At 38.0% G+C, this 17066-nt stretch overlaps 1 protein-coding gene across 2 annotated transcripts in view; it reads left to right on the forward strand.

The window, feature by feature from the left end:
* Window positions 1–17066, forward strand: part of Lrp4 (LDL receptor related protein 4) — a 284958-nt gene that overhangs the window by 224704 nt on the left and 43188 nt on the right. For both annotated transcript variants that reach the window (XM_089255230.1, XM_089255241.1), the window contains exons 17-19: window positions 3700–3887; window positions 4242–4443; window positions 11886–12075. In XM_089255230.1, the coding sequence (XP_089111356.1) occupies window positions 3700–3887; window positions 4242–4443; window positions 11886–12075 (580 nt within the window). The remainder of the gene's footprint in view (window positions 1–3699; window positions 3888–4241; window positions 4444–11885; window positions 12076–17066) is intronic.

Raw genomic sequence — 17066 nt, forward strand, 5'->3', positions numbered from 1 at the left:
TTTTCATATAAAATGTTTGCTGAATCCTCAAAACCAATTCTAAATAGCTGGAAGTTGGTTAGTAATTTTACTATATTAGAATGTTATACGACAAAGTTATTCATATATATATATAGTCAATGTTTCAAAACTTTCCTTTCCAACAAAAATGAACGTTTTTGCCGCATGACCGTGAATGCCAGATACAATGCAAGCCGCTTAATGTGGTCACATTCCACCATGTACCAATTGGTTGGAAATTCCGCAGAGGAATATGGACGAGGTGCATGTGTGTAATAGTACGGTGATCATACACTACGTTTGGTCGAATGGGACATATGGTAAACGGGACAGCTCTTTTTGTTTCCCACAAAATTAATTACAAAATGTTCAATCAATCGTGCTTATTTTTTTAATTCTATTCTGGAACGAAACTTTTTCCCCCTTTTGTGCTAAAATCCTACATTTTTGTTATTCAGCTGTTGTGAAGCGATAGAATGTAACTGTTTAATGTGTATCACGAAATACGATATTTTTTATAAATGTACAATGCGTCTCATAGATCCCTTGAGAAAGTCTCTCGCAAAAAGAAAATTAAATCTGATCAACTGATCAAGAACTGAACGACAGAGATTTTTTTAATTCATGCATTTGTCTTCATTACAGGAAGGTCATTACAAACGCGGCTACACAAAACGCGAACACTATACGGACCTATTACGAAGTACGGAAATGTTTATCAACAAGTGGGGGGGGGGACCTAGCCTCTTACATATTCTTGCAGCCTGGTAACGATAACTTATAGGGAAAAAACTAAGTTTGGTTAAACTTATCTTTAAAATTCGCAAAAAATCGAACTGAAATTTCAATGAAAAAAAAATTGAGAACATTATCCGAAGCCCCGATAACTTTAAACGAATTTTTTTTTTTTGCCATGTTATGATATTGGTCCGTTCCGTTCTTTTCAAAAATGATAACAATACCCGAATGATAACACTATCCGTGATTCTAATAAGTGGCGTCGACTGTACTTCCAAAACCACGATTTTAAAAAGCGTAAGCGCCTCAGCGAAAAAAAATACGGTGCCACATATCGAGATATTAGGCGAGCACGTGCGGATTTAGGCAATGTGAGAAGCTCCAAAATAATCTCTGCGTTTCCCATGGATTTTTTTCTTTTACCCTTTCAAACTGAAGTAAGCACAAAAAAATCTATCTCCGACTTTTGGTAATAGGAAGAAGAGAGAGAGGAAAAAAAACTGAAAGAGCCTAAAATCACCGGAAATCACATAAATTTGTCTAAACTTTGTGTTTCAACTTTCCACGTTGTATATCTTTTCTTTCGTTTCTCTCTTTAACTGAAGCTTCTCTTCTCTATCTTCTTCGGCTTTCTGAAAGGATTGACGTTGAGGTAGATCGGGAAAATCCAATCTTCTTTAGTATTAGGGCCAAGATGGATGCATCGGACCCTAGGGATACTCCCTCCTCTCTATTTGGTTTCCCTTTTATCCACACAGAAGTTGTTTTTTTTTCTCCTCCCGTTTCTCCCGACTCTTTTTACCTTGAATCAACTTATCTTGATTTCGGAAGACGAAAGAAAGCAAAGCAAATATATAACATATATAAAAAAGTGAGGAAATGATAGAAAAAAATAACTTATTTTCGTTTATTCGTTGCGCGCAAACTTCTTACAAATTGCTTACAGCGGAATGAAACCTTTGCTTTTTATTTCGCGTAATCCATTTAGGAGATTGGCGTCGATGATAACTGCTTTTCTTCATGCACGAACAAGCCGGTGGTTCGTCTTGTCCGCATTACGTATACATACTTCATTACTATATCAACATTGTACTTCTACGTGATGCGTTGGATATTAATTGAAAATTACAGAAATTGCGATTGAAGAGAAGATAAATAAACGCCTCTACAAAAAGGAGACGTACATAAGACATACGTAAAGGATTTCGAATGGATTAATTTCTTTGTTCGGTCCATGTCTTTTAATGTGATCACATTGGGACTCGGGATTTCTGATAAAAATAATTGAATCGTAACTACACCGAAAAAAGTCCCGTTTCAAGAACGGTGACCATACATCCCGTTTGGTAGATCGGTATTAGTGAAACGGGACAATTATCCCCCCCCCCCCACAACTGGTTTCAACAGGTTCACACACACACAGTCGTTTCAATTTTTTTATTCTATTCCAAATTGGGACTTTTTTTTTTCTTTCCAGCTAAAATCCTCAATTTTTATTATTCAACCATTGTGAAACATTAGAATGAAGCTGTCCAATGTTATATCATGAATTACGATTTTTTAAAATGTACAATATATTTCATAGATCCCATGAGAAAGTCTCTCGGAAATAGAAATTTCTATTTGGTCAACTGAAAGAAACTGACCAAGAACCGGAGGAAATTTTTTTTATTATTATTATATTTCCTTTTTGCAGTGGCCTATAGGAAGATCATTGCAAAAGCAGCTCCACATGGATGTACATGGATCACAGTGAATACTAAGGGCTGATTACGACATTAAATACGGAAATTTTTGTCAACAAGGGAGGGGTGAGAGAATAATTACTAGCCTCCTACATAGTCTTTCAGGACTTATTGGAGAGAGTTTCCCAATCTCGCTTACCCCCACCCCCAACTTCAACAAGTCATTCCATAGGATTGTGTAATCCAGAGCTTCGACCGCCTCTTAGACCATTCTATCTCCCCCTGGAGGTGATATAGCCCTTGACGTCATGCAATGATCTCATCAATAATTTTGCTTGAAACTAGCAAAGACCGAAAAATAAAACGTGTTAGGGTTAAATAATACATTTAAAAACACACTGACCCGATATATGTTTCGGCACTCGTGGAGCTCGTTTTCAAAGAAAGTTAGCTTTGAAGTGTTCTGTTTGCTTTCATTTCAAGAAAGTGAACACATAAGAGTGCTGAAACATGTGCCGGTGCGTTTTTAAATTTATCATTTATCCATAACTCGTTGTATTTGTCGGTCTTCGATGTTTCTCACTTTAGGAAATACTGCTTTAAAACGGGAATGCACAATATTTCAGTCTGTGGGCTAGATATGTAGTCATTTCTGCTGCTCGCGGGCCAGAAAATGGATAATATAAGGCTACTTGGGGGGGCGGGGAGGGAGCTGGCGCTAGACCAGAGGGGACGCTAATTTCCCCCGTTAACCTCTTCTTCAATATCTCGGGGGGGGGGGGTTCCAAAATGCATGCTTGCCCCGACCTACCAAGCATCTAGTTGCGGCCCTGAGGTGACCGATGGACATGATGCTCCGGGCTTTGCTTACATAGGCCCATGCGTTAAAATGACCTTAGTTCTATGGATAGGTCTGCTTTATTCTGAAAGTGGTCAGAATTTTTCCCGCTATATTTCTCTTGAAAGCTTTATTTCTTTACAGCTCTCTGTGGCTCTCTTCTCCACTTGTCGTGGCTCCCCATTCATCTGATTTTTACCCCTTTCCCTTAGAATATCCCAGAACCTCCAGAGGGGTCATATGATCCTAGGTTGAGAACCACTCGTATAGTGTGTTTCCAATTAATCTTATGCCTTCAAGGTTAAAAAATTATAACTGATAAGGATTTCAAATTTTCTACTCAATAGTTACTATTTATGTGCATAATTAAATTTTTTTTTCTAAGAAAAATTCTGAATTCGTAACTTTCTTCTTGTCCTGTCACGTTGGTTCACGCAGATAGTTGTTCAGAACACTTTGGAAAGTCCCGACGGCGTAGCTGTTGACTGGGTCACTCGAAAGCTCTATTGGACCGATTCTGGCACAAGAAGAATTGAGGTGGCTAATCTTGATGGCACCATGAGAACGATACTTGTGTGGGAAAATTTGGAAAAACCAAGGGATATCGTAGTGGATCCAGCAAACGGGTAAGGAATGTGTGTCTTTATATTTAGTGTAATGCAGAGCAATGCAAAAGAACAAAACTCGCTCGCTTTCCGTAGCACATATTGCTTTGTAATCTGAATAAGCACATGCATCTCCTTGAGAAATACAGTAGAAGATATTCTATTTATAATTTTAATAATACACTATAAAAGTATCTTTTCATCATGCCCTATGTGCATGCGTGCATTCGGGCTAAAATATTTAGCTGAAGTTTAGAAAAACCAATTGGTTAGAATATAATCCTGTATTAAATGCGTGAAACACCTGTTTTGACTCGTTCCCACAAATGTTACTTCTTAGCTTTCAAAACACTAATTTTATCAGTTTCCTGACAGGTACATGTACTGGACGGATTGGGCGAAAAATCCAAAAATCGAAAGAGCGGGCATGGACGGCTCATCTAGAGCAGTGGTCATCGATCGAAATATTACGTGGCCGAATTGCTTGGCAGTGGATTACGAAGCGAAAAGACTGTATTGGACAGATGCTGGCACGCAGACCATAGAACACAGTGATTACCTTGGACACAATAGACAGGTAAAGTGCACGAAACACTAAACAAGAGCGCGATGGAATCGGAGAAGAAAAAACAATTTATCTTTATCCAGTAACCAAAATTAATTGGAAGAGAGTCTGAAAATTTATCTACATTTAAAACAACGAGAAAAAAACCATATGATATAAGAATAGTTAAGGTAATAATAATTCTATAAGGTTGGTTGTTATTTGAAGAAAAGAAAATAACCAAGACCTTTTTTTCAGAAAATAATGAAGAATAAAGAGACGTGAGGACAAAATTATTTTTATCTGCCATCACATAAAATATTCTTCAAATCTTACCAAAACATTAATAAGCTCTAAGGAATAAATGAGCTTCAGCAATATTAATAACTTCGTCAATTTTGATGAAGGGGCGAAATTTTTCTTGAATGAACTAATTAATTTATAAATAAAATGTAGTGATACACATAATGTAGTACGAAAATAAATAATGATGAAACTTTTCTGAATAAAAATAATAGTATGTTGAAAGTAAGGAAAATGAATGTTTGCCAAATTGAAGCAGAAAGAATTGCAATCTACAAAAATGGATCCAAGCAGAAATTATGGAACTCAACATGAATGTAAATATAGGTGAAATGATTAAAAATGTATGTTCGTAAAATAAATTTCATGCGTCAAGTAATTTTATATGCAATCAGTTGCGTTCTTTTCCAATCTACATCACATTAATTCATACCATACGCCAATGTGTTCCATGGTTACGAGTATATTAGACTTGATGAGGTTATTTTATATTTATGTGTTTCGTTAGACTCTTAATTATGTTACTATTTACATGTGGAAAACGTTTTTTGTTATATAAACCCCTATCCATAGTGGAATAAAAAAAACGTTATCAAATTTCCAAATAGCATGTAAACTCTTCGATAGCTAATCATAAGCTATCGAAAAGTTTTAAATACTGATACCATTCAAAACTTAATAAATTTCAAGGTGGTTAAAATTAAATTGATTCTATTCTGACCTATGTAGGGTCCTTTCAGGTTGATGCATTCCGTTAAAACTTGGTACGCCCGTTATATGGACTATGAAGGAGAGAAGAATACAATGAAAAATTATGCTTCATATTTCGACTGCCACAGGAAAAAGCGGTGTATAAAGAACAAGAAACACAAATTGGAAACATAAATGCAAATACGAAGGCCACAACAAGTAAATTGTCCAACGAGGTGGCTGAAAAAAGATGCCCATAAAAAATGTGGATGTCAAATATTGCCAAAATACAGAATATAAAAGCATATATCACCAAAATATATATATACAGGGTGATTATAAAAAAACTGTCCCGACATATGGGCCCCTAACTATCATACCATTCACAGAAACTGAATGAAATTTTGGCATAAGGTATTTTGAGGTATGCGCTCAAGAATGATATGGAAAACAACAGTGTCACTCTAACAGTTACGGTTACAGTGAGAAAATATCAAATGGCAACACCAAGTTTTTTGTATTGGAATGTGATCTCCATTGTGAAAAACCCTAAATAGCGTTCGAACGGCAACTGTAGCATGAAAATCACCGGCGGTAGATAGGCTAAAAGTGAGGACAACCAATAAGGACAGAGAAGCAGCATAAAATAAAGCATTTTATTGTTTCACAAATTTTCCACATGACCTTGCGGAGGACTAATCAGGCTGGGATCTCAGCCGAATGAAACGAACATTAATGCTCTGGTGCACGGCAAAGTCCTTTTTACTTTTTCCTTGCCTAGCTCCGGGGATTTTCGTGCTACAGGTGCCATTCCAACGCTATTTAGTGTTTTTCAGTATGGAGATCGCATTCCAATACAAAAAACTTGGTGTTGCCATTTGATATTTTCGAAATTTTCTCACTGTAACCGTAACTGTTAGAGTGACACTGTTGTTTTCCATATCATTCTTGAGCGCATACCTCAAAATACCTTATGCCAAAATTTCATTGTTTCTGTGAATTGGTATGATAGTTAGGGGCCCATATGTCGGGATAGTTTTTTTATAATCACCCCGTATATATATATATATGTATAATACACTGCCCATAAAAAAGATTATAATTGTTTTTTCTAAATATGGATAGCTTCTCGATATATCCCACCGTTTTTCGTTCATTTTAAACGTGTCGATTATGTTAGAATTCACGACCCCCCAGCCCCGGAGGTAAGCTATTTCATTCATTGACAACCCTATCAAGCCCTGTTTCATGGGAAATAAAATAAGCGGGTTTAAAACCCGTTTATATGGACTGGAACTTTAACCCCACTTTTCAGCTGTTGGATCGGCCTGTTCAATTCGCCACGCAAAGGATTATAGGAAAAGAGGTTATACTCCCCACAAGTATCTTCAACAAAGAAGGGGCAGTCCTGTTCTCAATTTATGTCCCTACGGGGGGAAAAAGTCGCCAAGCGGGTGCTAGAACTCCCATTGCTACTGCAATATTGTACATGTAAACGGGGCTTTAGAGGGAAAAACTCCCTGCGACCCCACAGCCTGGAATTGTCCGTGATATCTACTCTTCACCACACACCCCAACTCCGGCCACATCGCTGTAGACAATTTACTGCCATTTACGAGTTGAATTAAAAATGGAGATGCCATCTATATCGGTGGTCACTTCAAGCTCGTTAGGGAAAGTTATTATCTACATTCTTCCCCCGGTTCGAGCCTGACGGCAATCCTTCACGGTGGTAGACGAGCATCTTACCACCACGCCACTCGGGCATACTAAACGGTACTGTTGGCCCCTTGTCGAAGCAGTTGATTGACGGTGGTCATATTAATTGGTGGTCCATCCTATCCATCCAGTTGAAAATTTTAAACACTTCGACTATATCCCCCCTCCCCGACACCTGCGCTCTTCCAATGTAAACATATTCAAAAAATGAAGTTTCTCTCCATAGCTTAAGCCCCCGTGTGCCAACAAGAGCACGCGTAGCTTTACTCTGCACCCCCACAAACAAGTCTATGTCCCTCTGTAGGTATGGTTTCCAAAACTTTACTGAAGCGGTTCTTAACCGGTACTCCGTGGAGCCTTATTGGATGAGCCTCCGTGTGCACTTCCCAGAGGCTCCGCGGTCACTCCAGGACAATAAAATAAATCAGTAAATCTGATAGATAAATAAATAAATAATATATAATTTCTATAGGCTCTGCCATAGAAATTATATATTAAATAAAATCTGCGCAAGACGATAAACGTTGAGAACAGTTGCCTTACGGTGTCCTCCAATTCAGGACGAACTAAGCCTCAGAAAAGTGGAATGAGCACTTGAGGAAAAACGAGAAAAGACCTTTTTAAGAATGGAAAACTAGTTACATATATGTTCTATCCGGGTTTTTTTTTCTTACCACCAACAATGTACAGAAAACCCAAGTCACTCGTCAATGAGGATTCCCAAATCGGTGACCCTCGTTGCATTAAGGATAGTAATATCATTCAACTCGTAAGTGAAGCGTTTGTTGTTCGAACCAAAATAAATGAACATGCACTTTTTAACACTCAAGGTCATACCCCATTCATTAGCCCATGCTGCAATCATATTAAAGTTCCTCTAGAGTAGTGATTCCCAACGTGGACGTTACCGCCCCCCTAGAGACAATAGAATGTTCCGGGGGGCGGTAGAAGCTAGGGGTATAGCATGGGATCCTATGGGTTAGATTGCGTTGGGGGATGGGAGAAAAAAATTTCTGAAAAATGGGGGCGATGGGACAAAAAAGGTTGGTAAACTATGGTCTAGACTCTAGAGCAGTGATTTCCAACGTGGGCGTTAACGCCCCCTGGGGGGGATGGAATGCTGCAGGGGGGCGTTAGAAGCTGCGGATATAACATAAGATCCTATGGGTTAGATTGCGTTGAGGGGCGATGGGAGAAAAAAATTCTGAAGAAGAGGGCGTTAGGACAAAAAAGCTTGGGAAATTATGCTCTGTAGCAGTGATTCCCAACGTGGGCGTTAACGTCCCCTGAGGGGCGATGGAATGTTCCAGGGGGCGGAAGAAGCTACGGGTATGACATAGGATCCTATGGGTTAGATTGCGTTGGGAGGCAATGGGAGAAAAAAATTTCTGAAGAAAGGGGCGATGGGAAAAAAAATGGTTGGGAACCTATGCTCTATAGCATCTCTTTATGGCTTGGAGTCCCGACTACCCCCCCCCCCCCTTAAGCTTCACGTCATCTGCGAATTTTCTAACATACTAAACACATTTTTTGCATCATTCTTAAGTGTCCATAACTGTTGTATTGCTTTACACCGTGAAAATAGAATAAAGCAACACATTTTCTTCACCAAACAAATCCCATTGCCACGCGAGTATTCAAGCAAAAATGTCAAAACACTGTGAACAGTTATCCGTATTTTAGACTACTTTGTGATCGGAACATCAATTACAATTACTCCTGTGTACCTTTAAGTCAATTTGTGCATTTTCGAAATGGGCAAAACGGAATATTAAACATTAACGAGTTTCCTCTATTTTTACAGAACTCGGAATAAATTCCGAGAGAACAACGTATTGGTCCGATTAAAGTTGATTACATCGTTGCGCGACGACCGATTAAGTTCAGGAAGCGCTTTTCGGTGTCGGCTTCGTTTTGTGATTAGGTCAACGTTAGATCGCAACGGTGATTGATCGCTCGAAGCCCAACTGCGAGAAATGTCACGGCCACTGTACTTTCAGCGGCAGAAATCCTGGGAGACACGCGACAAAATTCGTGAAAGGCTTAAAATCGTTGATCGCAGGAATGAATATTTAATGATCTCTCTCTCTCTCAGAAGTTTCAGGAAATTGAGAAAGTTACTTTCCGCTCTCACGTGTCAGTCACACAAGATGTAAGAGAGAGGAAAAGAACCATGAAATATTCATGCGTGGCCAAAGGCTGAAGGCCCTTCGTTCTCCCAAATGTTCAGCTTCCATCAGCGTGCTCATTATCAACTGGCGTGAGCGTAAATTTTCCAAGCACCACAGCTGTCCTTGATGTCATTTTATTAGTTTTTCATCGGGATTATTGAGACAGACACATGATTTGGTTTTGTAGTTGCCCATGGGGCTTCAAGATCATATAAGAACGAATTGCTCATAAAAATTTCAAATATCCTTCATGATGTTATTTACTTTTGCATATATACGAGATTCACGAACGGTGTAGAGTAAAAGTGGACAATGATCACGGATAAGCTTGCATCTTAAATTTGAGAAACTATGGAAGATATTCTTTTTTCTTGGTTGCTTTCATTCTCTTATTCTCGGTTGCTTTGCTTATAATCAAGCTCAGTAGTGTAATTTAGTTATACTGACACTACTCATCTTAATTATAAGCAACGCAACCGAGAGAATAAGAGTTCAGTTTAACTATACTGACACTACTCCGATCTATGTAGCGCCCGTGTGGTGGACGTATTTCATTGAAACTTGGTATATATGTTATTTGGTCTACGAGAAAAATATAACTGCAATAAAAACGCCCCATTTTTTCACCTGGTAGCCAGAAATTGAACTTTTTTTTTATTGAATCTTTCTCTTCCCCCCCCCCACCCCGCATGGTCCATATATTGTATATACCAATTTTCTGAAATATATCCATCAGAATGGGTGCTACATACGTCTGAGTAGTGTCAGTTTGTTTATATTCTGTACGTAAGTTGTTGTTTCCAACTAGAGTAAGGACTTCAGAACAGAGGAGAGGGTGAGACGGCACTGCATAGAACACCTCCTCCCCCTCCACAACTCCCACTAAATCAGGGGTCTACCTCACACTCATGAAATTTCTCTTCAATATCATCGCTCAAAAAATCAATTCAATAATAAGAAGGGTCTCACTCCTTGATGGGAGGAGGGAAAAAATATGGTCCAAAGGGTGGGGAAAGGGTAAGGAGACGCTGTTATAAATGTTTTTTTTTTATTCAGTTAGATGGATTTTGAGCAAAGCTTGAAGGCTTTTTACATCATATTCTTAGAAGAGAAATGCTATCCCGCGAAAGCCGCATTGAATAGACCCAGCGTTTCCCAACATTTCTGTACCCAAGGACCACTAAAATGTCTGAACAATTCGACGAACCACAGTCATGCAGCAACCGTTATGCTTATGTCCCGTATTTTATATGACATATATTTTTGCCCGTTCGAACGTTTTCATAAAATTGCCCCGTTTTATTTTATTTGCCCAAAGGTTGTTTGAATTTTGAATATTTACTAAAATATCAGGAATAACGATAATTTTCATAAGTTATAAATTATATTATGATAATTATGTACAAATATAGATATTCATCTCACATATTTTGTCATCTTTCAATATTTTTCCCTTGAACATATTTTGGCTCACAGAAATTTCTAGTAGCTTTTTACTTTTCGTATACTGGTGATCTTTCAGCAACTTCAGTAACAATTGGTGATTTTTCTAACTTATAGCATCATTTTTGGTGACAATTGGTGATCGGAATTCCTGGCATTTTTCTCAATGAAGTATGGTTAATCAGTCATGTTGAATGATTTTTTTTTCCGCGGAAATTACATTTTTATTTACTTTGATTTACAGCAGCCCATTGTTCGCTCATCCTTCAGCGATATTAGCGATAATTTGCATTTTCTGACTACATTTAGTGATTTTTCCCGAACTGAAGATCGTAGTTTCCTGCATTTCTTTCGATGAAAATATGTAATTATCTTGAGTGAAGCTCTAATTTTTATTTGAACCCATAAGAATAATATCAGTTACAAGCAATTGAATAGCTTTTCACTCAGAAGTAAGTTACCAAGTTCTCCTGAAAACTACCTCTGGTTCGCGGACCATAGGTTGAGAAACGCTGGAATAGACGAATAGATAATATATCCGTATTCATAATGGGAAATTTCCATATTTTCTATCAAGTTCGGCCACACATCCCAATTTTTTATTATTAGTGAATCAGCATCAGTAGAAATAGATACAATAAATTTACGTTCAGAGTAATTCGTCCAACACTAACGACGTAAGTTTTTTTGACGCATGTCTTAGCAAACTTTTCCACTGATAAACTGTATTTCTCAAATAACGAGGCAAATAAGTTTCATTAAAATCTAATGGCAGCAGTCAATTGAATCACTTATTTCAGAAACTCCTAAAGTGCAGAATTTCAAATTTTGAGTTAGTTGGGAAAAACTTCTGTGTGCACTAAACGAAGGATGCCAAATGAGGGTATGCAGAAAGTTTTTTAGTTTAAGTTTCTGCACCAATAAATAAACTCTACGAGAAACTCAATTTCGAATTTTTTATTAGTTATGGGTTTTCCGAAATAAGCGATTGAATTGTATTTTCAAATGATAATAACCAAGTCTCATCACTCTCAAGGCGAAAGACATGCCATCACCATATTCAAAAAGTACATTTTGATTATACCTTGCATTATCAGTAAATATTTTATGTGAATTAATATAAGGTGCACTTTGTTTCTTCTATTATAGGTTCTCATCAGCGCCGAGTTGCCCCATCCTTTCGGTCTAGCCTTGCATGAAGACCGCATCTATTGGACTGATTTGACAGAGCACAGTATTCAGAGTGCCGATAAAATAACGGGACTAGGGCGAACCACAGTTCTGTCTGGACGAGACATACTTTTGGACATCCACGTCTTTCATAGGAAGAGACCGCATGGTAAATCTAATGGATATATTTCTGCCTAAGCCCGAAATCGGCACACTTGACCCGGGCCAATGTCTGAATTTCGGGCTTTTACTGAGATTTGGCCAGCTCCTATAAATATTAATCCCTGAGATGTCGGTACTCCGGTTTTCTTTGATCGTTAGAGTTGCCATAACTAACCATAATTATGAACGGTCATGATTATCATAAATAATGCACCGACTGAGCGATGACCCCGAATCGTAGGGATCGATATATAGAAAGCCCGGCGAAATCCCCAAATTCAGACATTGGCCTTGTCAACTGGATCGGCCAGCGAACTGGCCGATTTCGAGCTTTGCAGGAACATATATAACTAACATCTATCTATGTAAACAATTATTTCTATAATATAAATATACATCACGTGCACACTTGTAGAAAGTACCTCCAAACTTTTTTCTTCCCGCTTCTTTTTCCGGAATCTAAATCTAGGATTAACTTACATTAAACGCATTGAGATCGTGTTATATTTCAATGAAATACTTCAAGTTTATCCAGGTGATATATGAGGCAAAAAACTAAAACAAATGTTGATACTTATAACATAATTTATGATGGATTCCTCCATCGACGGATATCAAGATTATTCTTTTATTGAATCAGGTAAAACCCCTTTCATACGTAGTGGATGCGTATGCTGACGCGGGTCCTCATACCCTTTCACATGAGCACTAAAGATGCGGGTGTTTCGCCCGCATCTTTAGTTTGAAATGCGTGCATAAAAACTATTTTTTCGCAATTTTTGTAATTATTTTTCTCCTTCACGCCTGATTCAGTGCCCATAGGCAGCCTAGAGGCATTCTTTGGAATTTTAGGGAATGTGTGTGTCTGAAAAACATTTTTTTTTTAACTTAATTACATTATTTCATTCACTCATACATATGCAATTAGTATTGATCGAAGACAGTTTAAATTCGATGAAATAGCCTTTTAAGGTGCATTCGTTTACGTATTACGTCAAAAGAACTCGTGCAAACGAAGAGCCGTAGGTGGAAGGGAAATGGAATTTTCCCAATTTTCGCGCCTCGTTATCTCCTGCTTACTTCCATTCAAACAGTCAACCAGTGATAGAATTCACAGCCAGCCATAATGAGCCCAAAGTAATTCAGTTTAGTGCGGATGCAATGGCACGGAGGAAAAGAGTCGCAGAAAAGACCCGCCTGCGGCTGTCACTGGATTTTGTCTGTTGATTCAGCTTCTCTATTCGTGTTGGCGGAAACTCTTTGTCGATTCATGAGGCTGCCCAGTTAAATGCGTCCTACCATTTCGTTGTCAAAAGTCTTTGTATGTGTAGGCGAACGAGTTCTATTCCAAGACTTCACATTCACTAGAGAATGGCAAAAAAAATTTACACATACATTCGAGAATCACGACATCGCGATAGCACATAATGTTCCTGAAAATATTGACAAACATATTATCCTCTCCGTTTTCCTCTCTCTCTCTCTCTTACGAACATTTCTAAATTAATTATGCTTAGAGAATGCTTCGCGTGCTTGTAACAGTAACTTTGATTGGTATCGACAAAGGAAATCATCCATCTGGGAGTGCGGCTTATTTAATTACGTTCACATAATATTTTGAAAGCCTTTCGAGTAATATCATAATGCTACTCGTAATGGTACCTCTACTTCGCTAATACCCTTGAAACAAACAACAAACGTCCCCATAATAGATTTTTGAAATAATGAAGCTCCCCCTAGTACTCTGGAAAAAGAAGCAAAAAAAAATGTGCTGACGCGCCTCGTAACAAACTGCTCTCGCATAAATCTTGAAGTAAATTATGAAAATATGAAAGAACACCGTTTAAAAAAGTCGCTGCTGTAATGGATGGTAGGTTCATTAATTTCTCGTTGAAAATCTCCCAAAATTCAATTGCCCATCTGCAAAACAAATTGAAATAATTTGTCTTTCTGATGCTCATAACTGACAAGAATTGCATTTAACCCCCTTCACGTTCAGGATTTTGAAAACAGATTTGCACGATCTGCATTCGAAGTTTCGGCGATACATCTGAAAAACTTGTTTCCTTGTTCGCATGTTAGAAATGGTAGGAGAAAAAAAGATTAGTAAAGTAAAGATTTCACTTTCGCCCTCAATATCTCTTCCACGTTCTGTCCTATGCGGGAGGTTCCGTTTTTCCAAACTATTCATTAACCATTAAAAGCTCATCAGGCTTTATTTCTTTGAAACCGAACACAACTCTCGTCTATCACCATGGGGTAATTTAGTACCGATTGAGTTGTGCCGGAAGTGTAAGTGTGTGTGTGTGCGTGCCTAGCAGTTTGAGTGCGTGAATTTTTTGTGCTGATATCTATACCTCAAATTGTGAGTGAAGTGCAGTGATTCCCTTCTCTATTCCCTTCTCTCTCACATATTAGGTATACAGTAGAAACATACATTATATGTCTGGAGTAATCACTAAACAGGAGTATATAAAAAGAACGGGGAGGGAAAAAATCCATTAACAGAGATACAATAAAGCTTCGCGATGATGAGAAAAGAGGTAGAAAATAGGGAGAACACACGAGTGAATTTCTTCCATCTGCATTAGGACGATGTATCTAGTCCCTGATTGTTAAAGGGTTAAAGAGCCATAACAAATCTATTTTATGACCATCAAATTAAAATATTTGGTGCTATATCAAACATTTTTTTCGATGTCTGATCCAATGATGGTATCATCCTGATAAGCTGATATGAGCCGATCTCCCCGTTAAAAAATCTCGCCACAGAGAGCAACAGGCCTACAACGGTACAAATAGTCAATCACTGCACTTCACTCACAATTTGAGGTATAGATATCAGCACAAAAAATTCACGCACTCAAACTGCTAGGCACGCACACACACACACACTTAACTTACACTTCCGGCACAACTCAATCGGTACTAAATTACCCCATGGTGATAGACGGGAGTTGTGTTAGTTTTCAAAGAAATAAAGCCTTATAAGCTTTAATGAATAGTTTGGAAAAACGGAACATCCCCGATAGGCTAAAATAATCATCGAAAAAAATAGAAAATATTTGATCCCGTAGTATAGACAAATCGTGGGGCAATACAAAAAGATATAGACAGTTTCGAACAAACTGTAAGATGGTTTTCGATTCTGTCACGCGTCCACACCAACTATAGGGCAAAATATTGCCCAATATGTCTCAAGTTTTCCATCCAAAATGACAGACCATAAATCTGCGATTTTGGTGTAGGAGAAGGTTAGAATACCCGATTTGTCGCATAACATTCTCTATAGACACGTGTTGCGTGGTTTCTAAAATGAGTGTAGACTAAGAACCGCATAAACTACTACTACTACTGACCCACACAAGCGCATCGTCCATATTCCTCTGCGGAACTTCTAACGAATTGGTACATGTTGGAATGTGTCTGTATGTGCTGTGAACCTGAAGTGAAGTTTCTTTCTATGTAATGCTTGTTATGTGTAGTGCTGCCATCTGCCACCAATTTTTCTCACTATGCTGGAGTCATTACACTTCAGTCATAGAACCGCATAAACTAACGAACACATTATATGCTGTTGTTTCCCTTCTTTCCAGATATTTTTTAAACCCAAATATCTCAGCGAATATTGTACGAAGGGACATGGAATTTTTTGTCGGGATCAGGAAAAACGGAAACAAGTTTCTAATTAGGTTTTTGAAAGCAATGGTGCCCGTATAAAAAATTAGTTTTCTTATGCTAACAACCCGTTGATGAATGACGTATCTGAGATCTACATATTATTCGGATGCTTTTCCCTAATTAGAAGTGTACTTCTGGGATCAACGAATTGCCAGTAATTAGTGGCCATGGTATTTAAGGCATCACCCTGTATAATTAAGTGTCCTAACGGTACGTTTGTGTTGAACATTCCTTAGACTCTGAACGATTATTCCTATTAAATTAGTGCATTAGTAGGCATTTATTATGGGGGTTACATCCACAGTATGTTGAGTCATCATATGTGTAGTACGGGTTTCTATATGTGCCGTACACATCCCATTATTACAGACAGATGTAATAAAAAATATATTGAGTTGCCGTTAATACTGTATACCCCCGCATTAGTCGGCATGCCATGAAAGTCGAGTGCGGGGGACACCAGCTTTTCGTTGCTGGGACCTGGTCCGTTCCCGGCATTCTGGGAAAAGTGAAGTTTAATAAAGATCACAGTATGCATCTAGTCAATTCAATGAGTTATTAAAATAAATATATTTAAGAATAATTTTCCAGCACCTATGACTCGAATTTCCCGGCATGCCAGAAAATACGTTTAATCCCGGCATGCCGGTTAATGCGGGGGAATACCGTAGCACTTAGGACACATTTTATAACAATTATATCACTCTAACTGCATCAACTTGAGTATGCAGTCATTTTATTGTCTTTCATATAATTTTTTTAATAAGCAAGTTTCGTAAAATCTTACGATTCAGTCCCTCTCGTTCTTGTTGAATTCGGTATTTTTTCCACCCAAACCGGTTCTACTCGTTGTTCAACGGTGATAAATTGTATCAGGGTTCTGTTGAATTTGTGAAAATTCGATTCTTCAGTTCTTCAATCTATATATACAGGGTGCATAGATAACAGAAGCTTGGCATTTTACTGGCTAACCGTTCGTCCTAGAGGCATACTTCCAATTAGAAAAAGTGATCAAATAATGTGTAGTACTCAGATACGTCATTCATGTTGCAAGGGGGTGTTGTATAGTTTTCGAAATTAAAAAATTAACTTTTTATACGGACAACCTGTCCTCAAGAGTCCAGTCACAAAGCTGTTGCCCTGTCTCTCCTGATGCGAAAAAAAAATTCCACGTTTATGAGTACGATATTCACTGAGATATTCGAATTCAAATAACGGAGAAAATTTGAGAGAAAATAGCATTAAATTAAATTAAACCTATATAATGCTGTTTTTAGCAACTTTCCTCCGTTTTTCGAACTCGAATATCTCAGCGAA

Source organism: Pholcus phalangioides, unplaced genomic scaffold (genome assembly GCF_987345545.1).
Source record: "Pholcus phalangioides strain wild (caught in Gottingen) unplaced genomic scaffold, Ppha-v1.0 ptg000004l_1, whole genome shotgun sequence".
NCBI lineage: Eukaryota > Metazoa > Arthropoda > Arachnida > Araneae > Pholcidae > Pholcus > Pholcus phalangioides.